The following is a 26,904-nucleotide window of genomic DNA, read 5'->3' on the forward strand; positions in this document are numbered from 1 at the left end:
AAACCATCCGGCTCTCATTCGACCCAACTATGACCTAGGAAACTGTTCTGAACAAGAGCGAGAGTTGGGCCCCGCCAACCCAATGAGTTCTCTACCAGAAAATGCGCGCGTAAGGGCCTCTGGCCCGTCGCGTGCTCAATTTATTTGTGATTTTATGCCAAATTCTGAGTTTGATTGCGAATTACCATGGACTCTACTGGCACCCAAAATTATAGGATGGCTTTTTTTTTAATTTTCAGACAATTCAAATATGTCAGAATAACTAATTTTATATGAAAATCTAAATTACCCGCTTTTGAAAGACAAAATATCTTCGGATCCGGCGAGACTGGGCGACGCTGGGCGGCGCAGGGCGGCGCAGGGCGGCACAATTCAGTGTCTCCCGAATTTCTTATCTTACGCGTCGGAAATTTGAAGAAAAAAAGCGACATATTTGAAGATCTGCATTCTCGAGTATATTTCTACTTTTTTCAGATTTTCTGTTCTTTTATGTCCCTATTGATGGTAAATTTTTCATCGAGCATGTATTTTGCAGCTTCAGCTAGGGAAAACACGTGCAAACGCTGTTTCGAAAAAGTCAATTGGGTCCAAACTGATGTATCGCTGAATGATTGAAAGATGGAAGAATCAACATAATGCACTTGATTTCAATTTCCTTCAATTCTAAAAAGCTTGTTAGCAGATCAAAATTTCAGCATGTAACAGCATGAACTCCCGAATCAAAGGTCGAAAGCGACTGCTCTAAACTTTGCTTACCAATAATTTTTCCGATCGAATATTCTTTGCAAGAACACACGCGTATACGCAAGAATCTTGCGGCAAGATAAAAATGAGAGGAACTATCGCATCGTTGCTTCTTGGCAGCTTGGAATCTGCTGTCCCGGCTGAGCTTTCTTCAAGAGTATGCCCGGATCCAGATTACTTGGACCAGTGCATTTCCGAATATCGAACGATCTACAACCGATGCCGATTCTTGTGCGAGACTGAAGAGTGCAACCAGCAGTGTGCTGTTGACTATGAAGGTTTGAGAACAAATATTTTAAAAGATAAGTAAAAAATCATTTAAAGAAAATCTAAAATTCTGTCCTTGCAATGAATATTGCCCCAACGGTTGCAAGGGGTGCGATTATTACCAGAAATGTCCCCGACCCGATATTGGTCCTCACTTCATGGTGGTCGGCGATCGCTGGAACGTCCGTACTGCTTACATCATGAATATCAAAGGAAAGTGGTAGCCACTCTGTTGAAAACAGCATGTTCTATCAAGTACGAGAAACTAGAAAATACCACGAGAACAGGCGAGCGAGATGAAAAGTGTGTAAGCTCACCTCCTGGCAATGGAGCACGCGGTTTCATAGGAGCTGACCGTATTGACAAGAGAGCAAGATGGGCAAGGGTTAGGTGCTAAATCAGGCTAAGCCGGATCGAACAGGAGTTGCGCCAGGGTGCTGTTTGTTCATTTGAAATCAAAATGCAAGTTGATACTTTCAAGGAAGTCTTCATATCGTAGTATGGATAAATATTTCGGCACAAGCGGCCAAAAAAATTCACATTGAGGGGATAAAATAACGTACCCCCCCCCCTAGCTCGCTCACATTTTGTGAACATTTTTCCCTTTTTCGCTTAGTTAAACTCCAACAAGACCCCCCTTGGTCGCTCGCTTTTTGTTACCAAGATCCGTTGGTCGCTTTCCTTCTTTTGCATTCTACGACCCCTTGTTCGCCCTCCTTGGTTTCGACGGCGCACCTTTGCTCGCCCGCCTTTCTCCGTCATTTATCCCTTGTTCGCTCCTGAAGCCCCGCGAGAACGCTTTATAACGCGTTGCTCACTTTCTTTTTCACTTTTAAAAGGCTTTTTAACTCGTAGAATGGTCTCAAAATTCGATTTTCATGATTTTTTCCAAGCAAACTTATTTTTTTATGCTCTTTCACGTCCATTTTGTCAAATTTTCATATCTTCTTAATAAGAAGAAATTTGGACACTCCATTTTAAGTAAACATAAGTACTCGAAATACATGGATTGAAACTTTGAGACTGTTTTTATAAAAAAATCAAATGCCATTTTCCTCGAGAGTTGCAAATTTTGATTAATTTTTCCGAGCTGAGCTGAGCTGAGCTGACCTGCGAAAAAATTTCTCTGAGCTGAGCTGAGCTGAGCTGGCCTACTTCGGAGGTTTCTGAGCTGAGCTGAGCAGACCTTTTGTTTAAGAGAGTTGAGCTGAGCTGAGCTGAGCGGACCCTAATTAGAGCTGAGCTGAGCTGTTTTTTACTGTTTTTCGGTAGTAAAATTGTATTCAAATCATTGAGCTGAGCTGAGCTTAGCTAAGTGATAATCGTCTGAGCTGAGCTGAGCTGAGCTGAGCAGAACAGATCATGTTCGAAAATAATGGAGCTGAGCTGAGCTGAGCTGAGTGAAAATTGTCTGAGCTGAGCTGAGCAGATCAGATCATTTTCCAAAATCACTGAGCTGAGCGACTGCTCAGCTCACTCAGCTCAGCAAATTTGCAACTCTGGAACCAGTGTCAACATGAAGATTCGACTATTTTGAGTATAAATGTACATATAAAGTCAAACTATCAAGTTTACGGCATAATACCGCGTTGCTACAAGATACAAAAATTTAACTGGACGCTTAAAAAAGAGGAAATGAAGTTTAGTTACTGTCAAAATATTCATGAAAATGAAAATTTAGTTCCCTATGAAAAGCTTGAGTCGAAAGTTCAGTAAGAGCTGTAAGAGCGACCCAAGCCGAGCTAGGCTTTGGCGGTCTCGCGGCGAACAAGGGATAAATGGGTGAGGAGGAGCGAACAAGGGCGCGCGAGGTAAAAGAAGGATGGCGACTAATGGAGCGCGCTGAAACAAGAATGAGAGCGAGCAAGGGGACTTTGATAAAATTTAACTAAGCGAGCAAGGGAAAAATGCTCACAAAATGTGAGCGAGCTAGGGGGTACGTTATATCAGCAGGCTTCTGAAAGAATTACGCAAATTAGCTTCGGTAGTGCTGGATCGGCACGAGCCGATATAAAAATCATAATATCGCCGTCTTTAGAGCAATAAAGTTTGGGTTCGCCTTTTCAATATCATCATTTTCTATAATTGGATTGCATGATTTCTAGGAAATTTACATTACAAATTTTCGAGATATTTTGATCAGATAACTCCTTTCTGGCTCCTCTTAATTTATCCTTGCTATTTATCTCAATTTAAACGACCTTAATTCAGAGTGTTGAAAATTTGGTGGTGTCTCAACTCTGTTTAGTGCCGAACCCAGTCTGAAAGTCTCAACTTGCATTTTTATTCCGAATGAACGAACAGCACTCTGGCGCAACTCCCTTTTGATCCGCCAGTTTTGATCCGCCGGATTTAGCACCTTACTCGTGCCCATATTGCTCTCTGGTCAATACGGTCCACCCCGTTTCATAGAAGGCGCAGGATTTGCGGTTCTCAACGGCCAAGGATATCTTTTCGGAGGCAACACCGACTACCAGAAAATTGCAACTCTTGATGGCTGCACTTTCAACCCAACTCCTTATCGCCTTCTCAGTAAATTTGAGAGTACTTATGGGCCATAAGTTATGGCTCCTTGCTTACGATCAATAACAAAGGTTTGCGAAAGTTATGTATGCTGATGTAATAATTCTTAGTCTTGCTTTGTTTCGGTGACTTTGAGAATCTTGATAGCTGTGAAGAGTTTGACGGAAGCACGAGCACTTCTTTGGACTACAAAACCGTCGAAGACCATCGATATGCCTGTCTCGGTGAATATGATGGTCTTGCTGTGACGATTGGCGGTTATGGTGGTGCACCCGGTGCTCAGAGAAGTGTTGAGATCTTAGGATCAATTGGATGGTACTCTTCCACTAGTCACCCTCAGTAAATGCAGTTTATAAAACATTATCTTTGACAAAAAAATCCAGAAATATGAACGATCACGTCTGTGTCACTCTCGAAGACAGGATTCTGACAATCGGCGGCCTTCAAGACATGCAATATGGAACAAATATCTACTCTTTCAAGGACTATGCTTGGTCGAAGCAAAGGAATGATAAACTTTTGACTGTAAGTATTTCAGAAATTTCATAGAAATAAGTGAACTTAGACAACTGGCCAACCATCGGCGATCTTAATGGAAGGTGGCGTTATTTTTTCCGTCAGCGGCTGGTCATCGTAAGAAAAGAGCTTATTACAAATTTTCTCAGTTTTTAGCCCATTTTCTGTGGAAAGAATTCTCTGGGACGATGGCAAAGTTATCAAGAACGAAAATGTCTATAACAATACAGCTGCTCTCTTCGCCCCAATCCTTTTTCCGATTGATTACGAGACCTGCCCATCTCAACCCTGCTACTAAATAACTAAGCGTTTGATATAATACATGATTTTATTTGAATCAACATGAATTGAGAGTTTGCATAAAATAGGTGGTGGTCTAAACTTTGAAGTTCATATGTGCGATAACAACTTCGGGTGGCCTAAACTTTGATCGTTCTCATGTGTGATTCTTTGAGAAAGTGGCCTAAACTTTGAATTTCCCCGGAGGCGCTTCTGCCATCGGTGACTAGAGCACTGCCCTACGCTTTATGCAGACCAATTAGGATTACGCTGCATTCAAGGTGATGACACACATGGAACTAGTCAGAGTGCCTCAGGGGAAATTCAAAGTTTAGACCACTTTCACACATAGGAAGAATCAAAGTTTAGGCCACTTTCTCAAGGAATCACACGTGAGAACGATCAAAGTTTAGGCCACCAGAAATTCTTATCGCACATAAGAACTTCAAAGTTTAGACCACCACCTATTTTATTTATAGGAACGGTGGAACGTTTGCGTCCCTGGAATGTAGAAATTTTTCGTTCTTTCCAGTTTCCCATGAATATAATGAGGAACACTTGAGAACTGTTTGAAGCAGAGAGAGGGACAGAAATGGTTGTTTGTATTTAGAGACGAGCTAGAACCTTTTTATAGGCTTTCTGTATCAGTGGTGCTTTGATTAGTTTTGGAAATCTTTTTCTGAGTATAAATCGAGAGAATTTCTAAAACTTTCCTGAAGGTCTTTTCGAAGGATCCTTTTTCAAGCAAGCTTGATGGATAGGCTTAACGTATTTTGTCATTACAGGCTCGTGTTCAGATATCCCTTACCGTTAGTAAATCCATGATATCATTGTGTCCTTCTACATCCCCCAGGATGTACGCTGTTATCGCAGGCACTTTGTAAATATCGATTTTCTCGTTAAGAACTGGCATGTCGCGGATGTTACGGTGCGATTTGGAGGGGCGTTGCTCGGGAGCGAGAAAATTTTCGCCCAAAATGTCCGGTCTATTGAACAAGAAATCGGCGTGACCACAAATACGGCCTTCCATCTTTCCGTTCTCAACTAATCGGAGGTCGTCTAGATCGTTGACGACAAAATCGTTGTCGGAAGTGACCAAGTACTGTTTTACCGTCCCTTTGACCATGTTCGTGTCGCACATAACGCGAGTTCCAGCAGGACTGTCGTGAAGAAAAGCTAAAATTTCCAAGTACCTGTGAGCAAGCTCGAATCGCTCGCGAAGATTGAGGTCTTTGTAAACCGCCGAGGATTCAACAAAATCACCAAGGGTTCCTTGTTCGTGGAACTCGGTGAGGATAGCATCTTCGCACTGCCCTACGTATTTGACCACATGTCTCGATTGTAACTTCTTCAGCATCTCGACGTTGTGGTGAAAGTCGTCGATTCTGTCTGGAAAATCTATGTTCGGGATCGAGTAGGCCAGGCTATGACCTTTCCATTTAGCATGTAAGATGATTTTTGACATGCCGGAGTTTATTTTTCGCCGGACTCTGAAGACCCAACGGTTAATTCAGTTCTGCGACCGGAACAAATTCTATTTTTGGCTCTTTTTTTTACTCACTTGATATCGTTGAAGTCTTCACAAGTCAAATATGGCCTACATTCTTTCATCCCTGTCAGTTGGAATTCTCCATCAGGACAAGCATTTGCTAGTTTTCCCAGAAGCAGAATTTCGGAGATCTTCATTGTTGATATTTAGCCTTTGTCTCTTTTTTATTTCTTTTTATCAGCGGTATCTCTGATGTGCCTTCTCTTCCGCTTTTTTTTTGCTCAACAGTTCGGGAATATAGAAACTTCAACGTTCCTTCCCGATATTTTCTCAAAATAAATCCTCAGTTAAATTCCGCCAAAAGTAAGAGTGTTCCTTTTTACTATAACCAGGGCACCTTCTAAACAGAACGTGGGTGCGCGTGAGCTCCACCACGATTGGAGCTTGGTGCAGCTAGAATCACTTAGACAACGCCCGTGATCGTAATCGAGACAGTCAGGCGTTTTGATCTGGCAAATCCATCAATGAAATTTTATCATATTGAGACACATATCGAAAGTTTCGAAACTTTTGATTTTAACGTAAATATGCAATTGCGGTCTAAATTGTTGAATGATTATTTGATCAATACTTTGAAATTAGTTTTCTGTTTGATACTAGAAAAACTTTTTCCAACTAAGAATCAAGACTTATTAATAATTAGTAATTATTTACATTTTATTGATTCGAAGTTAGCTAGTTGTTTCCGCTAAATAAAGTTAGACAACATCCACGTTTCTGTCAGCTTTAAATTAAAGGTTAGCCAAGAGAGAAATTAGATGGAACCGGGGTCCAAACAAAATGTCACCTTTCATTCAGCCGTTATACATTGCACGTTATCGCAGGTTATTGAAATGACCGAAGGGCATACGACTTTCTTTTTATCAAAGGATTTGGCCATTTTCTCAAATTTTGAGGGTCAAATTAATAAAGATAAATTGGCGTTTATTTATGTTTATCAAGTTCATCAAAGACAAGGGTTTGAAAATTAAGAAAGCTGATTTTCGACAATAAGAAGTACTTGCTAAAACGGGGAACACCCATTTGAAGAAAGAGATTATAGAGCAAGATGTGACTCTACTCGCTCAAAGGCTAAGAATAAAAAAGCGCATACGATTTACAAGCGTACCTTTGATAGTGCCCGGGGCTCCTGGTGCCCTTTACCAACCGGGATTACGAACACAAGGAAAACGCTAAGGGCACATTCTACGGCAATCATAATCATAACTTCGTCCAATTTCAACAAGAGGAAAAATAGAGAATGCCGCCGAATGGAAAATGTCTTGCGATTCCCGTGCTGCTGGTGATGATCATCCTTTGTGAAATAAGAACTGGAATGATCAACAGCTGGATGACGGGACAAGCAGTAAGATCGTCCAATCAATGTATGAAAAAATTAGGAAGTTACAAAGAATATCCTGTTGTTGTGCTTGGATGCTTTCCTGCAAGTGGATCGAGGTGAGGCCCATGTTGATGACTGTTTATTGAATATAATTTGTCGTGGTGAGTTGCATGAGATTAGCATAAGGATTTTTATCGTGGACATGTTTTTCCGCAATGCGCGTCATTTGGTGAGCGTAGGGACCAAAAGGCTACTCCCGCATTTCCCAAAATCCTGGATTTCCCAAATCCTGGATTTCTCAAAATCCTGAATTTCTCAAATCGCCAAATCAGGATTCTGCCGATTCTGGATTTTGGGAAATGCAGGATTGGGAAAAACAGGATTTTTAGAAATGCAGGATTCAGCTGAAATTTCGTCGAAAACAGTTGTTTTTCTCTATCTGTCAAAACTAAAATAGAATGTTTGGGCTTCTTTCGGCTCTGGTTCTTACTAGAGTCTCTGTTCACAACTTCTGTGAATTGATTCTGGTAGAATAGAAGCTGTTCTACAAACTGAGACTATGGGTTAAATGACTGGATGGAGTGTTCATCCCTTTCCGGGCGCTCGAAAATTTCTAGCGCATATTTTGGGACTTCAGATTCTCATTATTGATCGAAAATCTTGTCCGATTCAGACGACTTCGGTACCAAAATGATCGCCGATCTGGCGATTCTATATCTGTTTCATATTTGCAGTTTTAAAAGGGCAATCAAAGGGTTTATTTTTCTACCATTACATCTAGCAATATATGAAATTGGCAAATAACTGATGTCTCCAGGGAATTAAAAAATCTTTTGATAAATTTTGTTTTCAAGTTCCACCAAAATGTACATTCTTTTGGGTCGTGCCTGTAACAACAACTAAATCTATTTTGGAACTTCCAAGTTCAAAAACCGACTTTCAACCGATTGTTTTCGCAGGGATTAGGAGGCGCGACTTTTTTTGGAGGTGACAAATTATTCGGAAGGGATTTTTCAGCGCGGAAGATTCTGACTAAGAAGAATCTGGGTTGGATTTTTAAACCAAGCAAGTTTCTTGCTTTGCTAATTCAAAAGAAATAAAAATCCTGCATTTCCCAAAATCCAGAATCGGCAGAATCCTGATTTGGCGATTTGAGAAATTCAGGATTTTGAGAAATCCAGGATTTGGGAAATCCAGGATTTTGGGAAATGCGGGAGCAGCCGGACCAAAAGGGTGAATGACATTCCAAACTTGAGGATCGAAAAGAACCAGGCCATACTCGCCAAAGTCATCGTAGAGCTTTCTTGTGTAAGGATTTGTCAGAACAATCATCGCATGCTCGATCTGGCATGTTTGGTCGTAATGCTGGTGATTTGTCAAGGCTATAATAAGTCGGTAAATTTTTCTTCTCGAAAGAAAAAATACATTGAACCCTTTTTGCAACGAGCATAGAATATCTCTGTTTTATTTCGGCGGTGGTAGCAATTCGTGTTACATTGAGCGTTCTGTAGAAATCTCTACTTCCAGTACTGTCTACAACTGACATAATTTCTGAGCAATTTGTATATTTTTTGGGTGATATTTTTCTCGTTGAAAAATTTATGTGGGGTTTCTCAAAAAGGAAATAAAGCCAGCAAGATTTTTTTTTCTGGATAGTGCGAATCTAGCGAATTTTTTCTTCTTATCGTCGGGTCAAGGTGTTGAATCAGGTCTTGCGGGTCATGTCACATGATTCATATGAAAAGATTTCTGTCGGTAATTCATTTTTAGTCGCGTCCGACGAGCAATTGAAGACGCCACAGGTGTTTACACTGGCAGTTCAATGAACGAAGAGTACTTCCACAAGCTCGGATTCGAAGGAGAACTCGAACAATATGCATCTGGTCGTGTTATTGCTTCGAAAAATCAAGGAATTGCATTCGTTGAATACACAGAAGGCATGATTGTTTTAGGAACAGGTCTAAAAGTCTTTCGAGTGAACGGAAAATACGATTAAAATGCCATTAAAACTTTGGTTGACCTAAACAAGTGCGCAACCCTTACGACGCGATCACCGCCGACTTCCATCGCCAGGCTCGTCAAGCTCATTTAGGTAAACACACCTGCTCGAATTCCTCAGAAATTCATTTTTAGGCTACGCGACTCCGGAAGAATACGCTCAAAGTGAAGAGTGGCAAACCTGCAAAGAAAGCTACATCATGCGATGGTCGGCAACTGCGCTCTTCTTTGCACAGTTTGCAAATGTTACGGAGGTCCCGTTGAAGACAGTTTTCTACGAAGATTTTGTGGAGAACCCAGTTCAAGAAACACACAATATTCTTGGATTCTACAAGAAAAACTTTGATTTCAAGCCGAAAAATCTCAATTGGGACTGTGTAACAAAGGTTTGTACAAGTTCTTACTCTTGATGGTTGAACTCAAAATCAATCTAATCATTTATTCAAGGGACAAGAAATGCTCGAAAGCAGAGATCATTCTGTTCACAAGACCGATATCTTCTCAGAGGGAGATATCAAAGCGCTGGACACAGAAGTTGCTTACTTACAGGATCGGCTCAAATCACTGCTTGTATTTTTACAAAATCGAAATATATTTGAGCATCGTCAAGTCATTTTTCAAAGCGCTGAAGCTACCCGACGTCCCAAATAGCTATTACCACAGTGGAAAAGCTCCAAAGACCCTCCCATCGCCAGAAGATGCAATCAACGCGCATGGAACAATGACAAAAATTAAACGGGCGATAACGCCTCGCTACACGTTTATCAAAGAAGGCACCTACGAGTTTCACAATCCTCAATCGACAAGTTTCCTGCAGTACGGCTGGATAAACACAAAGAAGTTGTAAAACTTCATTTATTAAATTTACGACCATTTTTAATCTCATCTGTAAATTCGAAGCAGCCCAAGTTGCAATCAGTTCTTCATACAGACCTTTTCAAAACATATGCAGATCGTTACCAATAAAATATATTTATTGATGTGTTCCTCACCGTCCACATGATCAATCACACCCGTGCGCCCTTTTCGCGCGCCCTTGCCACTTCATCTCCATTTTTACTATTTTTACTCCCTTAATTGCGTTTCTCACTTCCTTTCGCACGGTACCAGTGCCCACTTGGACTTGGCGCCCTGCCTTGATTCATTACCAAAGTTGTCTCCCGCACTATAGTACCAACGACATATAATCTGCCTCTTTCCCGAATAAAGCAACCATTTGACCAAACTAAGTCTCGTTCATTGACGGAGCAGACCGGTTTAGGATACATCATTTTTGGTGACTGAATTCACCCAAGAGACCTCTGAAGCCAGCCCAAAGCCGAAAAATTTTTTGTTTTTTTCAAGCGCCGCGAAGAGAAACAACTCGTGCATCTGCTTGGAAACAGTAAGAAAAACGTTTTTCTCGATTCCAGTTGTGTCTACGTATCAGCCCTGGAGTTGCTTTTTCTACAAAAAATCTAAGGACCAAGAGTGCTTTAGGACCAGAATTATCGTTGTTTTTTCAAAAAAAAGAGTAAAATTTTCATTTTTCGAGTTTTTGAATTTTAAACCTCTTTTAAACGGAAAAATCAGCGGTAGATTTAGTTTAAGAGTTAGTATTGGAAAATAAGCGGATTTTCGCAAAACAAGTCTTTGTGAAAGTTTTTGTCGACTATTTTTCAAGACTAAATTTATTATGTCAGAGGGAGGTATTCCCCTGAAAAGCCTCACGGTAGAACAGCTTCGAACCGTCTGCCGCAACAAAGGACTTCTCACTGTTGGAAACAAATCTGAAATTCTCGACCGACTCACCGAGTTCTACACCGAAAACAACGGGCGCAAGACCGACGATGGCAACGACTACCTCATCGATCCGAGAAACTTGATTTCTGATCAACCTGAAGGCCAACCCCAATTTCCACCGATGAACAACACTCCGCCAAACTTCACTCCGCCACCACCACCACCAAAGTCAGGATCAACTGCTTCGACTGGTAGAGCTACAACTTCAACCTTCAAGATTCCAACTGCTTCCCAGGACAAACTCCGCAAACAAACTGCCGATGTTAAGTTCATGGACGCCCTCGATCCTAATGAAGTTGATACGCTGGTCCAGCAATTGTCCGACAAGGCCGCTATGTACGGATGGAGCGACGAAGAAGCCCTCGGTGCTGCTCATATGAAGATCAATCATGATTTAAAAAGACACCTTGGAATGTATCGATTCAAATCGTGGGCAGAATGCGCCGCTTCTCTCCGGAGGAAATACGGTCTCAGCTCTGACTACGTTGCTTCGCTTCTTCGAAACTTTCAAAAACAAGCAGGCGAAACGTTCCTTCAAGGATTCCAGCGATTAATGAAAATATGCCGTGCCATTGATTACGACCGACAAGATGAAGATTCCAAGCGCCGCATGCTCCGTGAAAATCTCCAGAAATTGATGCCAATGAATCAGTTCTACATTTTCGACACTAGATGGTATGCAGCTAATTGCACAACTGATCCCGAGCGCGTTGAGCAGATTTTGATCGACATGCATAACGTTTACGGTGGACAGAGGCCTGCTGATGATCCACTAGAACTTCATGCTCTTGCTGACATGCGGTGTCACAACTGCAAGCAGACGGGGCATTTGCAGCGCAACTGTCCAATTCCGACAAAAGATGACCTTTGGAAGGAACAGATGACAAAGATGATGGAGAAACTAGTCGACTTCATGGCAAGATCAGAGCAACGTGTTCAACCAACTGTTGCAGTGGCCGCTTCTAGCGCTCCTCAAACTAGGCAATCAGGTGATTTCAAAAAGTCAAGAAGCGACAAGAAATATCCACCATGCTTGAAATGCCCGAAGGATGAAAATGGCGAGCACTACCGCCATTTCAAAAAGTCTGTCCAAATCAGGATTGACTAGAAGACCTATGCACGATCCCTAATTCAACAACTACTCCAAGTTTCGCCCTGTCAACAACTCTTTTCGACTCTCTCTATCTCCCGAAAATAATCATCAATGTACAGAAGACCCCGATTCTAGCGCTCGTTGATTCGGGTGCGAACCTGAATGTGCTGAGTCTCGCCACCCTTAAGTCATCTTTCCCGACGCTCGAAACTTCTTCTGCTGCGATCCAGATCCGCGTTGCGAATTCCGAAACAATGACTGCAAACCAGACTGTAACAGCTGATGTTGAAATTGGAACTCTTCAGAAACGTCTCACTTTCGTCATTAGTGACAGTGTCAACTTCAGCATCATCCTCGGCGGTCACAACTTCGATAAACTAACCATCAACAAAACCGACGGGCATGCAACACTGGATGGCCACCAAGTCAATCTCGTCGCTGAATCACAAGCGGTTGTCGCGACAACTTCGGAAATCCATACTCTATCGCCGTTTTCGACGTCTCGACTGAAAGTGCAACTTCCGGTCACTACTGTATCTAACGACATCCTGCTGATCTCACACCGAAAAAGGGGTTTTCTCCACGAAAATGAGTGTCGAGTTCTAGAAGCAGTGTACGACTCAGAAAGTGAATTGAACCTTTTGGTTGAAAATCCAACTGCGGTGCCGGTTACTGTACCAGCTGGAATTCCATGTGCGAATGGTCAAAATTTGGCATCGAATGGACTTGAAATCAATTCGTTGATTGAAACTTCTGATGAACAACTGCACAACGATTTCCTGAAGCATCAAGCTGAACGGCGAGCCAAGTTCAAGCCGCACGAATCGGAGCACTACAAGAAGATTCCAATCGGTCCGGATCTGACGAAGCCACAGCGAGAGCAAATTCTAGCGACACTCGCTGAAGAACGTGAAGCCTTTGAAGTGTCGGCGCTAGATCTGGGAATGGTTGATAAGTTTGTCTGCCGAATCAAGCTGAAAAATGAAGCCGAGCGGATCTACGAAAAACCCAGACCATGCAGAAGCTCTCTACGTGAGCCAGGGAAACAAGTTCTTAAGTCTTGGCTGGATATGGGCGTGATCGAACCACGAGGGTCACGTCATTCGATTCCCATGTTTTTTGTGAAGAAAGCCTGCGGAGCAGCGCGGCCAGTGATCGATGCGAGACTACTCAATTTGCATACAGAAGATTATCACTGGCCCGTTCCCTCGCTGCGAGACATTCTGTCTGACGTTAGCCGCAAAATTGCTTCATCCAAGAAAATCTACATGAGCCTTACGGATGTCAAGTCCGCGTTCAACCAGTTGCGGCTCGCAAAAGAAGATCAAGATAAGGTCGCATTTGCGTTTGAAAATGTGCAGTATACCAGCACCCGACTGATGTTTGGATTGAAGCAAAGTCCGGCAATTTTTTCGGAGCTGATGTGGAGAATAACAAGAGACATCCCAAATGTCTATGTTCTGATGGACGATTGTCTCTTGCTAGCAGACTCATTTGAAGCGCATTTAAGCCAATTGAAGAAATTTCTCAGAAGAATGATTGATTTCGGAGTGACGCTCAAAGTCTCAAAAACGGCTATTTGTGCCGAGGAGTTTTCGTATTTAGGATTCAAATGCACGAGAAAAGGAATGGAACCGCTGCGCAGTAAAGTTGATGCAATTCTGAACTTCCCGGTGCCGCGAACAAAAAGAGAAGTGCGCCGATGGGTTGGCATGCAGAATTATTATTCGACTTTTGTGCCCGAAGGAATGCTCACTTTGGAACCGCTGCATCGCCTCTGCTCAGCAAACGAACCTTTTGCATGGACAACTACGCATCAGAAGGCTTTTGATGAATTTAAGTCCAAATTAGCGAAATTTGTCAGCCAGGAACACCGAGATCCGAAATTGCCGTTGGTCGTCGCTTCAGATGCATCTCACGTTGGTCTTGCTGGAACACTGTATCAACGGAGAAACGATGGCACGCTCGCTCCATTGGGATTTTGCAGCAGAAAACTCGCACCTGGAGAACAAAAATTGGCAAGTCGATATTTGGAACTCGCCGCACTTGTGTACACTTGCGAGTATTTCGAATACGAGCTCTACAACACAAGTTTCTACGCAATAACCGACCATCTCAGCATTTCCCGAATTCTTGAACAGAAGAAAATGAAGGACGCGATGCCCATAAGGGTAATCAACTTGATTTGCAGACTACAGCGATTCAATATTCTGAGCATCGAACATCGTCGAAATACAGATCCAGTTATAATCACGGTCGATTGTCTCTCAAGAGCAATTCAAATCAGCGAAGATACAGATATTGACGAAGATGAAGATATTGTTGATCGAGGTGTTTCGAACTCTCTGCAGCTGCTGGTGATGACTCGAGCTCAATCAAAGGCTCAGAAAGCTACAGTTGAACCATCCTGTCCATCTTCTTCCGATCAGAACTCGTCAAAGAAAAGCTCCGCGGAAAGCAAATCGCAGAAATCTACTCAAATCTCAAATCAACAACAAACTCAAAACTCAACTCAGAGCACAGACAAGTGCTTATCTTCCGATTCTGAATCTGCCGATCCCTTCTTGCTAATCGATGAGGTCCCGTATTCCAAGCAGGCGATCGCCGAACTCCAGCTAGAAGATTCTGATATCAAAGAAGATATAAAAAACAAATTACTGAAGCGACAAAGTGACATGCTTTATCGTGACTCTGAAAATCGGCTGGCCATTCCTGCTTCTCTCGCCTATGAATTGGTCTCGTTTTGTCACGTTAAATTAGTCCACCCCGGAATCTCCAAGCTTCAAACCTCTCTTTCACGGAAATTCCGAATCAAACAACTTCGAAGAATTTGCACTCAAATCTGCAATTCATGTTTATCATGTGTTACAACGAAGCCTCGATTCAGTTACAAGCATCCAGTACCGCCGAAACCAATGAAAAAAGGGTTTCCCTTTGAAAAAGCCTTTTTGGATCTAGTAGATTTCGGTCGTTTGGACAACTATCATTTCCGTTATCTGGTTGTTTTAATGGATGATCTGTCGAATTACGTTGTCGCTCGGCCAATTCAGAACAAGAGCGCAGAAGAAGTCGGACAAGCGCTGCTGGAACTGCTCTTAGCGAACAACGTGTCCAATTGCACAGTTGTTGCGGACAATGGCCTTGAGCTATCAAATAAACGAATGAATACTCTAATGGAATTCTTCAATATCAACTACACACATATTTCTCCCTATCACGCCGCTTCAAACAAAATCGAGAGGCGATTTCGCTGTCTTGGAATCAAAGCGAAGTTGATGGACGTTCAACCAGATATTTGGTCCCGCCAAATCTGTTTTGTCTTATATGCAATCAACAATCAGCCGAATAAGAATCTTGGAAACTTGACTGCAGCTGAAGTTCTCTGGGGCCGACCGATGACACTTCCCGCTTTTGCAGTCAAATCTACGCCTTCTGAACCTGCTCTTGTTGATCCAGATCGATGGATGGACTATTTAAACGGCTGGTTAATGTACTGCTCACAATCACTCACAAGCCTCAACAAAAATTACGCCGTCAAAATCAAAGGAAAGCCGCTCAAACTTGCTGTGGGAGGGACAGTTGCTTACTGGTCACCGATGCGCTTCGGCCAATCGAAGAAACTCCACAAAGGATTCAAAGGAACAGCTACAGTCATCAAGGTGCACGGAAATGGAGCTTACACTATCAAAGATCTGAAAGAAGGGAAGATCCTGAAAAGGAACATCAAATTTCTTCGTCCTATTAATTCTTTTGCGTAAAAATTATTTTATCATGCAGTAGTTCTATTATTCAAATACAGTAGCCTGGTGTTTTTTATAAATTTATTCGAGTCCGGAAACTTTCGAATTTCGTTATCTAAAAATTCATTCTTTCAGATCAATGATAAAAGCCCTTTTCCTGTGCGCAGTAGCAGCTGCCTCCATCGTCGTTCGAGATGGTGCCATCACCCTTGATGAAATCGGCGATGTCTACCTCACCCGCCAATCCCGAGTCATCGATTTTCAAGTTCTTCGTCCAGCTCCTACCAGTCCTTTCATCAATCTACCCTTCCACGAATGCAGCTACGACGAGTGCCGCCGTCAAGCCAAGATCAACGGATTCTCCAAGCGCGACTGCTCCGACGGACGTCAGGATTTCTTGAAAGATGTCTTCTTGACAGAGATCCAAGATGAATTCCAATACCTTCTTGCCGACCTTCTCGAGGAAGCAAACGAGATTCGCCATCGACGCGATATTATTGCTGGCGCTTCTCTTGTTGCATCCATTGCGAATTTTGGCCTGAAAATTGTCAACAACCACAAAATCCGAAACTTGAAGCGAATTTCTCTCCACCATCAGTCAATGATCAAGCAGTTGTCACGTGAAATTACAAATACCAAAGATGTCCTGCAACTGGCCATAAACCAGACGTATTCTGTGTTGGAAGATGTTTCTCGTCAAATCTGCTCCCTTGGAAACGACCTCGCGATTACAAGAGCGAAAGACCTGGCTTTTGAACAAAATCGACGGTACTTAGAAGAAATAGAAACAGAGGTCGCGACACTGCAATATGGCCGTCTTCCAGCGCGAGCAGAATATCGAAATATTTTCAACGGTGCATGTCTTGCTTCTTGTCAGGAAATGACTGCTGATGCATGTGGAAGATACTGTCAGCGAGTTCTGCACGATACACCGGCGTCAATGTGCCCTGAATTCTACGGCGCCAACATCACCGACGACGGAGTTGTGGTCAATTTCCGACTATCGCTGCCAATTATTCTTCTTGATCCAACTCCAAACTTCAAAGTTTCGTCATTTGGGATCATTGTGGAAGCTTCAGAAGAGTTGTTAGTTCAGCAAGCTATCGTTGAACCTTACGCTACTCGTCTTGGCTCTACTTATCACGAAATCGATAGATTCCAGTGCTTGTCCACAAGAAGACATATGATTTGCCAGCAGAGCGCACTTCTTCCATACCAGTGTTTGAACGATGTTTCGGCTTGCAAAGTTGAACAGAAGGTCACCAAAGACACATGCACTTTCCAATATACATCTGCTGGACTCATCGTTTATGCCTTTGGTGAAGCCAATCATCGCTACAGAACAACAGAGCATGATCTGACACGGCAAAGGAAAATTTTCTCCGGATTTAAATATTTCAACGCTTCACCGAATGACCAAGAAGTGGTCTGCCAGCCAAATCAAATAATTCCATTAAAGCGCCAGAATCTGCACGTCAAAGAAGAGATCACTTTCAAAACCAGTAGAACTCAAGTGTTCAGCCTTCAGTCTATCTCAGCTTTGAACAATACACGACTTCAACTCTCCTTCACTGACATCGTCGCAGATGCGGTCGAACTTGCCGAAGAACTGGATCAGACACAATTCTGGGGCACAATTGTTGCAGCGTCAGTACTCGGAACTGCTCTCATCGTTTCCATCATCCTTTGCGTCTTTCTCCTTCTTACCAAGAAGAATTTGCTAGGTGATATTAATGGCTTAAAACCTATATTATGATATGTTGCGACCCTGTTCCCTCAAATAAGTTCAGTGTCAGTTAAAGAAATGCTCCGTCAAATAATTTTTCTTAAACTTGCTTAGCGTCATTCACCCTACAAAATTTTTGCGCCAAAAATATACTAGTCGTTAGCCTAAAAGGGTGAAGTAATGTTCATTTAAGCTCTTGATAACTCAAAGTAGAGTTGTTTTTGTTTCGCACTTGAGCTTTATTAATTTTGATATTTACTGGTTCTGCCATGAAAATGATACTTCGGAATGACACTTCTATAAGTATTGACTACTAGTTACTTTTGGATCAAACGCAAATCTTTTACCTTCGCAACTTATCTGGTTATTAATATCAAAGTTAACTCAATAAAAATAGGCTTTTGTTGTAAAATTCTAGCGTGTATATTGTAAGTTCTAAAAAACACAATTTCAAACAGGTTAACTTCTACTCTATTGCAATTTCTTTCTTCACTCAGTGGGGGGAGGGCAGACTTCCTTGTCGATAAGTCCAGCTTCCCAGATGTCTTTATACCAGCTGCATTCCGGGTCGATCAGCTCGATGTCCTTGACTTGCCTTCTTTTTCGTTTTTCTTCCTAAAACAAAGATTAAATGAAAAGATTCAGTAGGCTCATAAGAAACTGAGCTAGTTCTGACAAAACCCATTCTTTACTCTTCTATACAAAATCCAAAAGATCCGTTAGATCCGTAAAAAACCGGATTAGTTTCGGCAACTTCCATTTTATCGCCGCCCCACCCTTATTACGCGCACTTATCGACCGCCGCCGCGCTGCTGACACACCGCGCTACTTCAACCGCTTCAACGACCCTGTCGCCACGCTGCCTCGCCGCGCTTACTTCATCCACCACAGTACAGTAGCCGCCTCGCTGTAAATTCACCGCCGCGCCGCTCCCATTTCGCATCAGTGCACGCGCTTCGACTTAACCCCTCACCGCGCTGCGCTCGCCCGCTCTTAACCCATCGCCGCGCTGCCGCCATTTCAAAAAAGTCTGTCCAAATCAGGATTGACTAGAAGACCTATGCACGATCCCTAATTCAACAACTACTCCAAGTTTCGCCCTGTCAACAACTCTTTTCGACTCTCTCTATCTCCCGAAAATAATCATCAATGTACAGAAGACCCCGATTCTAGCGCTCGTTGATTCGGGTGCGAACCTGAATGTGCTGAGTCTCGCCACCCTTAAGTCATCTTTCCCGACGCTCGAAACTTCTTCTGCTGCGATCCAGATCCGCGTTGCGAATTCCGAAACAATGACTGCAAACCAGACTGTAACAGCTGATGTTGAAATTGGAACTCTTCAGAAACGTCTCACTTTCGTCATTAGTGACAGTGTCAACTTCAGCATCATCCTCGGCGGTCACAACTTCGATAAACTAACCATCAACAAAACCGACGGGCATGCAACACTGGATGGCCACCAAGTCAATCTCGTCGCTGAATCACAAGCGGTTGTCGCGACAACTTCGGAAATCCATACTCTATCGCCGTTTTCGACGTCTCGACTGAAAGTGCAACTTCCGGTCACTACTGTATCTAACGACATCCTGCTGATCTCACACCGAAAAAGGGGTTTTCTCCACGAAAATGAGTGTCGAGTTCTAGAAGCAGTGTACGACTCAGAAAGTGAATTGAACCTTTTGGTTGAAAATCCAACTGCGGTGCCGGTTACTGTACCAGCTGGAATTCCATGTGCGAATGGTCAAAATTTGGCATCGAATGGACTTGAAATCAATTCGTTGATTGAAACTTCTGATGAACAACTGCACAACGATTTCCTGAAGCATCAAGCTGAACGGCGAGCCAAGTTCAAGCCGCACGAATCGGAGCACTACAAGAAGATTCCAATCGGTCCGGATCTGACGAAGCCACAGCGAGAGCAAATTCTAGCGACACTCGCTGAAGAACGTGAAGCCTTTGAAGTGTCGGCGCTAGATCTGGGAATGGTTGATAAGTTTGTCTGCCGAATCAAGCTGAAAAATGAAGCCGAGCGGATCTACGAAAAACCCAGACCATGCAGAAGCTCTCTACGTGAGCCAGGGAAACAAGTTCTTAAGTCTTGGCTGGATATGGGCGTGATCGAACCACGAGGGTCACGTCATTCGATTCCCATGTTTTTTGTGAAGAAAGCCTGCGGAGCAGCGCGGCCAGTGATCGATGCGAGACTACTCAATTTGCATACAGAAGATTATCACTGGCCCGTTCCCTCGCTGCGAGACATTCTGTCTGACGTTAGCCGCAAAATTGCTTCATCCAAGAAAATCTACATGAGCCTTACGGATGTCAAGTCCGCGTTCAACCAGTTGCGGCTCGCAAAAGAAGATCAAGATAAGGTCGCATTTGCGTTTGAAAATGTGCAGTATACCAGCACCCGACTGATGTTTGGATTGAAGCAAAGTCCGGCAATTTTTTCGGAGCTGATGTGGAGAATAACAAGAGACATCCCAAATGTCTATGTTCTGATGGACGATTGTCTCTTGCTAGCAGACTCATTTGAAGCGCATTTAAGCCAATTGAAGAAATTTCTCAGAAGAATGATTGATTTCGGAGTGACGCTCAAAGTCTCAAAACGGCTATTTGTGCCGAGGAGTTTTCGTATTTAGGATTCAAATGCACGAGAAAAGGAATGGAACCGCTGCGCAGTAAAGTTGATGCAATTCTGAACTTCCCGGTGCCGCGAACAAAAAGAGAAGTGCGCCGATGGGTTGGCATGCAGAATTATTATTCGACTTTTGTGCCCGAAGGAATGCTCACTTTGGAACCGCTGCATCGCCTCTGCTCAGCAAACGAACCTTTTGCATGGACAACTACGCATCAGAAGGCTTTTGATGAATTTAAGTCCAAATTAGCGAAATTTGTCAGCCAGGAACACCGAGATCCGAAATTGCCGTTGGTCGTCGCTTCAGATGCATCTCACGTTGGTCTTGCTGGAACACTGTATCAACGGAGAAACGATGGCACGCTCGCTCCATTGGGATTTTGCAGCAGAAAACTCGCACCTGGAGAACAAAAATTGGCAAGTCGATATTTGGAACTCGCCGCACTTGTGTACACTTGCGAGTATTTCGAATACGAGCTCTACAACACAAGTTTCTACGCAATAACCGACCATCTCAGCATTTCCCGAATTCTTGAACAGAAGAAAATGAAGGACGCGATGCCCATAAGGGTAATCAACTTGATTTGCAGACTACAGCGATTCAATATTCTGAGCATCGAACATCGTCGAAATACAGATCCAGTTATAATCACGGTCGATTGTCTCTCAAGAGCAATTCAAATCAGCGAAGATACAGATATTGACGAAGATGAAGATATTGTTGATCGAGGTGTTTCGAACTCTCTGCAGCTGCTGGTGATGACTCGAGCTCAATCAAAGGCTCAGAAAGCTACAGTTGAACCATCCTGTCCATCTTCTTCCGATCAGAACTCGTCAAAGAAAAGCTCCGCGGAAAGCAAATCGCAGAAATCTACTCAAATCTCAAATCAACAACAAACTCAAAACTCAACTCAGAGCACAGACAAGTGCTTATCTTCCGATTCTGAATCTGCCGATCCCTTCTTGCTAATCGATGAGGTCCCGTATTCCAAGCAGGCGATCGCCGAACTCCAGCTAGAAGATTCTGATATCAAAGAAGATATAAAAAACAAATTACTGAAGCGACAAAGTGACATGCTTTATCGTGACTCTGAAAATCGGCTGGCCATTCCTGCTTCTCTCGCCTATGAATTGGTCTCGTTTTGTCACGTTAAATTAGTCCACCCCGGAATCTCCAAGCTTCAAACCTCTCTTTCACGGAAATTCCGAATCAAACAACTTCGAAGAATTTGCACTCAAATCTGCAATTCATGTTTATCATGTGTTACAACGAAGCCTCGATTCAGTTACAAGCATCCAGTACCGCCGAAACCAATGAAAAAAGGGTTTCCCTTTGAAAAAGCCTTTTTGGATCTAGTAGATTTCGGTCGTTTGGACAACTATCATTTCCGTTATCTGGTTGTTTTAATGGATGATCTGTCGAATTACGTTGTCGCTCGGCCAATTCAGAACAAGAGCGCAGAAGAAGTCGGACAAGCGCTGCTGGAACTGCTCTTAGCGAACAACGTGTCCAATTGCACAGTTGTTGCGGACAATGGCCTTGAGCTATCAAATAAACGAATGAATACTCTAATGGAATTCTTCAATATCAACTACACACATATTTCTCCCTATCACGCCGCTTCAAACAAAATCGAGAGGCGATTTCGCTGTCTTGGAATCAAAGCGAAGTTGATGGACGTTCAACCAGATATTTGGTCCCGCCAAATCTGTTTTGTCTTATATGCAATCAACAATCAGCCGAATAAGAATCTTGGAAACTTGACTGCAGCTGAAGTTCTCTGGGGCCGACCGATGACACTTCCCGCTTTTGCAGTCAAATCTACGCCTTCTGAACCTGCTCTTGTTGATCCAGATCGATGGATGGACTATTTAAACGGCTGGTTAATGTACTGCTCACAATCACTCACAAGCCTCAACAAAAATTACGCCGTCAAAATCAAAGGAAAGCCGCTCAAACTTGCTGTGGGAGGGACAGTTGCTTACTGGTCACCGATGCGCTTCGGCCAATCGAAGAAACTCCACAAAGGATTCAAAGGAACAGCTACAGTCATCAAGGTGCACGGAAATGGAGCTTACACTATCAAAGATCTGAAAGAAGGGAAGATCCTGAAAAGGAACATCAAATTTCTTCGTCCTATTAATTCTTTTGCGTAAAAATTATTTTATCATGCAGTAGTTCTATTATTCAAATACAGTAGCCTGGTGTTTTTTATAAATTTATTCGAGTCCGGAAACTTTCGAATTTCGTTATCTAAAAATTCATTCTTTCAGATCAATGATAAAAGCCCTTTTCCTGTGCGCAGTAGCAGCTGCCTCCATCGTCGTTCGAGATGGTGCCATCACCCTTGATGAAATCGGCGATGTCTACCTCACCCGCCAATCCCGAGTCATCGATTTTCAAGTTCTTCGTCCAGCTCCTACCAGTCCTTTCATCAATCTACCCTTCCACGAATGCAGCTACGACGAGTGCCGCCGTCAAGCCAAGATCAACGGATTCTCCAAGCGCGACTGCTCCGACGGACGTCAGGATTTCTTGAAAGATGTCTTCTTGACAGAGATCCAAGATGAATTCCAATACCTTCTTGCCGACCTTCTCGAGGAAGCAAACGAGATTCGCCATCGACGCGATATTATTGCTGGCGCTTCTCTTGTTGCATCCATTGCGAATTTTGGCCTGAAAATTGTCAACAACCACAAATCCGTGAAGACGACATGAATGACGTAACAACCTACGAGTCAATCCGTACTTGGCCGTTTCTTCGAGTCCGACTTGCTCAAGAATCTCGAGCTGCCGCGGTGAAAAATATATCATTTCAACTTGTATTACTCTGTGATTTCTCTATTTCTCACTTTTTCAAATAATCAAAACTTTTCGTTTTCTTAGTTTCAACCCTGATTTATGATCCATATCTAAGTTTTCCCAGTCTGAAAATATCTCCATTTTCAGCTTGAAGCCGGGGAGGGATGATGTGTTCCTCACCGTCCACATGATCAATCACACCCGTGCGCCCTTTTCGCGCGCCCTTGCCACTTCATCTCCATTTTTACTATTTTTACTCCCTTAATTGCGTTTCTCACTTCCTTTCGCACGGTACCAGTGCCCACTTGGACTTGGCGCCCTGCCTTGATTCATTACCAAAGTTGTCTCCCGCACTATAGTACCAACGACATATAATCTGCCTCTTTCCCGAATAAAGCAACCATTTGACCAAACTAAGTCTCGTTCATTGACGGAGCAGACCGGTTTAGGATACATCATTATTATTCAAAAACCATTCTTTCATTCAATGAGGTCTAAAAAATATTGTAGTTTTGGTTTGGTATAGCCCCGAGGGCGGGTACGAACCGCCGGATCTTGAGCGCGTTGGTCAACTGAGACCGTTTGAAAATGTTAAAAGATTAATATTTATTCTTATATTGGCAGCAAGAGAGAAAGCAGCAAGAAAACCGACATGCCCACAGTGATAACGCCATTGTCAGTTTGCTACTTTTTGAGCTTGTTGTTCGCCTACTATCTTGGCAAGAGTAAGTCTACGAGAACTGTCTGTTTAATAAGGCACAATTAACGATGGATCATAATATGTTATCACCTCGAATTTTGTTAATCAGTAAAACATCGCAAATAGCAGGAGAATTTGCTTGCTTGTTTATGCATAGATATTTAACTTCGCATATTCGCGCGCTGACCTTCTTCAAGATTTTCCGGATCCATACTGCTTCAAAGCATCTATTGACAACAGACCGATTCGGCTGAAAAAGATAGAAGAGCTGACCGATGCTGAGATCAAAAAAGTTAGAGCCCAGCAGGCACCTTGTCATTATGGAAACTGTACAGCCAGGGAATACAAGAGCATCGAATGGCCAGATGTCGACGATCAACATCCGATCATCTGGGTGGGAGGAATGCCTCGATCTGGGACGACTTTGATGCGTGCCATTCTAGGTAGAAATATTTTTCGCGACTTTTATTATCAGCTTTCTTGCAGATGTTCATCCCGATGTTCGCTGTGGCGAAGAAACTAGAGTCATTCCGAGAGTGATGATGGTCCGGAAAATGTTAAAAAGTTCTACTCATATGAAAGGTAAATTTTGAAAAACGTCGAAAAATTATTTTTATTTCTCGATAGAATCTGCATTTTCGGAAAACGCACTTTCTACAGAAGGAGAAGCAGCAATGAACGAAGGGGTAAAGCGATTCATTCTTGAAGGTAAAGTCCTAGCATGAATTAAATAGTACTCATGTATTCCTAGTTATCGAAAAACATGGCCCTATATCAAGACGACTCTGCAACAAAGACCCATTTGCCTTGAAATTTATGTCAGAGCTGACAGACTGGTACCCGAATAGTAAATTCATCTATATGCTGCGGGATGCTCGATCAGTAGCACATTCCATTATCACCCGAAAGGTTACAATCACCGGCTACGACCTCACGAACTACACAGATGTCATTCACAGATGGGACATGGCACATCAGCAGATGTGGCAACAATGTCAAGATCTCGGACCAAAGTTCTGCATGCCAGTTCATTACGAACACTTGATTCTGGAGAAGGAACAGGTTCTCAAGAAAATTGGTAAGAAACACTTCAAATTCTCAAGAAAGAAATTGAATAATTTAGTCGAGTTCCTTGGACTCAAATGGTACGACGGGTTGATTCACCACGAAGAGCATATTGGCTCAGACATAAGCCTGTCGGCCTTAGAAAGAAGCACAGACCAAGTTGTCAAAGCGACGTATACAACTGGTACGTTGTTAATTATTTACAGTTTCCTTGCTCACTTTGTTCGCGCTGATAAATTATTTCTCGGCGCTGTTTTGTCATTTTCATCGAGAATCTTCTAGTGCTTATAATCTTTCAGCACTGAGCAGTTGGGAAGGCGTCATCCCAGAAAAGGACCTTGAAAATGTGGAAAAAGTGGCGCCGCTGATGAAAGTGTTTGGCTACAAACCCGAGGTTCATGTTGGAAGCTACGACCACTTTATAAGCAAAACGTCTGAAATGCGCCACATAGATATTCTCGCGAATGAGATCCGGAACTCATACAAACCGGTTAAGCCCAAAAAGTCACTACCGTCAAGACCTGTCATGAAACCGACAATAGCGCAATTCGTAGCAAATAGTCAAAAGAAATCTAAACATAAAATCACCCACACAGAGCTGTAGTTACGGGTTTCATAAAGGTGCTGAACTGTCACGTGTGTAGGTGAAAATTTTGAAACCCAAAATTAGTTTATCATTTGGAGACGTTTGATCAGTTCGAAACAGTCGAAATCCTTCAAGAAAACCTTCCCATTTAGAGTTTGAATTATCGCAGACCTGCCATCTTCACAGAAATAAATTACCAATACGTAATGAGTTGATTTGAGTACTTTGCAGAAAACTTTGCAGTTAGAATTGCTACTTTTCAAACTATTTTGCTTTCACTTGATTTTATTATCAACTTCGTAACGAATAGCATGCAGTCGATTCAGTAAGGAGACTTCATCGATGAAAAGAGCTTTTTCTAGCTTTCAAAATTGCTGGTACCGGAAAGATCGTCGGAAGAGTGGGTGGATCGACTGAGAAGTTGGGCCGTAGTTGTTGTTAACTTCCATCCCTTGAAGTCGGTCCTGGAGGCTTCTCAAGAAGTCCTGAAGATTTTAAAGGAAAAAATTTGACTTTCTCTGCAGAAGATAATTACCTGCTCGCTTTGAGCACCAGCAGAAGCAAAGTTCAAGAGTCCGAGAAAAAATGTTACAATCATCATGTTTCGTCCTTTTGGAATAGTATCTATCTGACTCCGATCCTCCGTCAAGCACGCATTTATAAATGTCACACAAATCGATTCACGCGTATAGATAAAAGGCTTTCCGTTTATTTATTTCGAGCTGGTGATGGTTTATAGTCAAACTGTTCGCTTTATCCAGGATGATCGAGGTCCGTGCTGCCACTCATATTGAGCGTGAATACTGAACAACGGTCATTAGAAACTCTGAGCTTCGACTTCCGCACCCGAGCAGCTGAGTTCTTTCGCGTCCATTACTGTCATTGGTGTCGAATATTCTGAAGATTATGCACCATTTGATGCAATGAAAATTATTAACGCGCTTAAAGATTCGAATCGCGATTGCGTCTGAAAATTGGAAGGTAAATCCAGGATATGGGACTCAATACATTGACAGGTTACCCACTAGCTCATTGATGAGCTCTCAGATTTTCGCTATCAATTATAGATTTCGTCAATTCTAAGACGTATTTAAAATGATGATGAACGGTGCCATTTTATTCTGCTAAGACCCCGTCGCACGAAGAAAATGTTAAGAGTTATTTTCCTCGTCTTCTGTGGCTCTATGTAAGAAAAAAATACACAGCTGAAAATCAGAAATAATTTGTTTAGAAGTGCTCATTTGAGCTTTTCCGATTGTATGCAGAGCTATGGATCGCAATTAGGAAAAGTTTCTCATTTTAAAATTGTGAATTTTGCTGAAAATCAGTCACTGTATAAATTGTAAACAACTTTCAAAGAAAATGCCTTAATAATCCTTAAAAATGACGAAACTTTGCCAGATTCTTTTCAAGCACTTACGTAAGAAGCGAAAATATAAGCTAAAACTATACCAACATGATTTCAGTTTCATGGACATGATCGCCACTTGTCGCAAGAAAGTTATTCAAGCTCATATGCCAGGCGCCGGACACGACTACGATCTGAAATGGAATTCTGAATAAATATTGAAACT

At 42.6% G+C, this 26,904-nt stretch overlaps 5 protein-coding genes across 5 annotated transcripts; 4 read left to right on the forward strand and 1 right to left on the reverse strand.

Annotated features, from left to right (window-relative positions):
• Window positions 1–1,296: 1,296 nt before the first annotated feature.
• LOC145703887 (uncharacterized) lies at window positions 1,297–4,362 on the forward strand. The gene is made up of 6 exons (XM_081781284.1): window positions 1,297–1,367; window positions 3,433–3,605; window positions 3,645–3,873; window positions 3,918–4,059; window positions 4,100–4,167; window positions 4,207–4,362. The coding sequence occupies exons 4-6, from the start codon at window positions 3,922–3,924 to the stop codon at window positions 4,346–4,348; spliced, it is 348 nt and encodes a 115-aa protein (XP_081637410.1). The 5' UTR covers window positions 1,297–1,367; window positions 3,433–3,605; window positions 3,645–3,873; window positions 3,918–3,921; the 3' UTR covers window positions 4,349–4,362.
• A 71-nt stretch (window positions 4,363–4,433) lies between these two features.
• On the reverse strand, window positions 4,434–6,175 carry LOC145703885 (protein O-mannose kinase-like). Its single transcript, XM_081781282.1, has 3 exons — window positions 5,891–6,175; window positions 5,138–5,819; window positions 4,434–5,091 (listed from the first exon to the last, which is right to left on the reverse strand). Exons 1-3 carry the CDS (start codon window positions 6,013–6,015, stop codon window positions 5,032–5,034), a joined length of 867 nt encoding a protein of 288 aa, XP_081637408.1. The 5' UTR covers window positions 6,016–6,175; the 3' UTR covers window positions 4,434–5,031.
• A 765-nt stretch (window positions 6,176–6,940) lies between these two features.
• LOC145701923 (sialate:O-sulfotransferase 1-like) lies at window positions 6,941–9,195 on the forward strand. Its single transcript, XM_081779135.1, has 2 exons — window positions 6,941–7,315; window positions 8,970–9,195. Exons 1-2 carry the CDS (start codon window positions 7,119–7,121, stop codon window positions 9,193–9,195), a joined length of 423 nt encoding a protein of 140 aa, XP_081635261.1. The 5' UTR covers window positions 6,941–7,118.
• Window positions 9,196–9,209: 14 nt separating this feature from the next.
• LOC145702880 (uncharacterized) lies at window positions 9,210–10,153 on the forward strand. The gene is made up of 3 exons (XM_081780170.1): window positions 9,210–9,291; window positions 9,333–9,583; window positions 9,645–10,153. Exons 2-3 carry the CDS (start codon window positions 9,398–9,400, stop codon window positions 9,846–9,848), a joined length of 390 nt encoding a protein of 129 aa, XP_081636296.1. The 5' UTR covers window positions 9,210–9,291; window positions 9,333–9,397; the 3' UTR covers window positions 9,849–10,153.
• Window positions 10,154–23,538: 13,385 nt separating this feature from the next.
• On the forward strand, window positions 23,539–25,532 carry LOC145702611 (protein-tyrosine sulfotransferase 2-like). The gene is made up of 8 exons (XM_081779849.1): window positions 23,539–23,704; window positions 23,877–24,122; window positions 24,166–24,261; window positions 24,307–24,387; window positions 24,431–24,757; window positions 24,803–24,928; window positions 25,044–25,178; window positions 25,449–25,532. Coding segments are annotated over exons 1-8 (1,086 nt in total). The 5' UTR covers window positions 23,539–23,631; the 3' UTR covers window positions 25,451–25,532.
• The last annotated feature ends 1,372 nt before the right edge of the window (window positions 25,533–26,904 follow it).

This window comes from Oikopleura dioica, chromosome PAR (genome assembly GCF_907165135.1).
Source record: "Oikopleura dioica chromosome PAR, OKI2018_I68_1.0, whole genome shotgun sequence".
Taxonomy (NCBI): Eukaryota; Metazoa; Chordata; class Appendicularia; order Copelata; family Oikopleuridae; genus Oikopleura; species Oikopleura dioica.

Coding starts and splice junctions, on each gene's coding strand:
- LOC145703887 (XM_081781284.1), top strand. CDS start 3,922: ATGAACGATCACGTCTGTGTCACTCTCGAAGACAGGATTCTGACAATC. Junction 4,060..4,099: donor GGAATGATAAACTTTTGACT/GTAAGTATTTCA, acceptor AAGTGAACTTAG/ACAACTGGCCAACCATCGGC. Junction 4,168..4,206: donor TCCGTCAGCGGCTGGTCATC/GTAAGAAAAGAG, acceptor CTCAGTTTTTAG/CCCATTTTCTGTGGAAAGAA.
- LOC145703885 (XM_081781282.1), bottom strand. CDS start 6,015: ATGAAGATCTCCGAAATTCTGCTTCTGGGAAAACTAGCAAATGCTTGT. Junction 5,820..5,890: donor GAAGACTTCAACGATATCAA/GTGAGTAAAAAA, acceptor TTGGGTCTTCAG/AGTCCGGCGAAAAATAAACT. Junction 5,092..5,137: donor ATATCATGGATTTACTAACG/GTAAGGGATATC, acceptor AAATACGTTAAG/CCTATCCATCAAGCTTGCTT.
- LOC145701923 (XM_081779135.1), top strand. CDS start 7,119: ATGCCGCCGAATGGAAAATGTCTTGCGATTCCCGTGCTGCTGGTGATG. Junction 7,316..8,969: donor TTTCCTGCAAGTGGATCGAG/GTGAGGCCCATG, acceptor ATTCATTTTTAG/TCGCGTCCGACGAGCAATTG.
- LOC145702880 (XM_081780170.1), top strand. CDS start 9,398: ATGCGATGGTCGGCAACTGCGCTCTTCTTTGCACAGTTTGCAAATGTT. Junction 9,584..9,644: donor ATTGGGACTGTGTAACAAAG/GTTTGTACAAGT, acceptor CATTTATTCAAG/GGACAAGAAATGCTCGAAAG.
- LOC145702611 (XM_081779849.1), top strand. CDS start 23,632: ATGCCCACAGTGATAACGCCATTGTCAGTTTGCTACTTTTTGAGCTTG. Junction 24,123..24,165: donor TTTGATGCGTGCCATTCTAG/GTAGAAATATTT, acceptor GCTTTCTTGCAG/ATGTTCATCCCGATGTTCGC. Junction 24,758..24,802: donor ACAGGTTCTCAAGAAAATTG/GTAAGAAACACT, acceptor TGAATAATTTAG/TCGAGTTCCTTGGACTCAAA.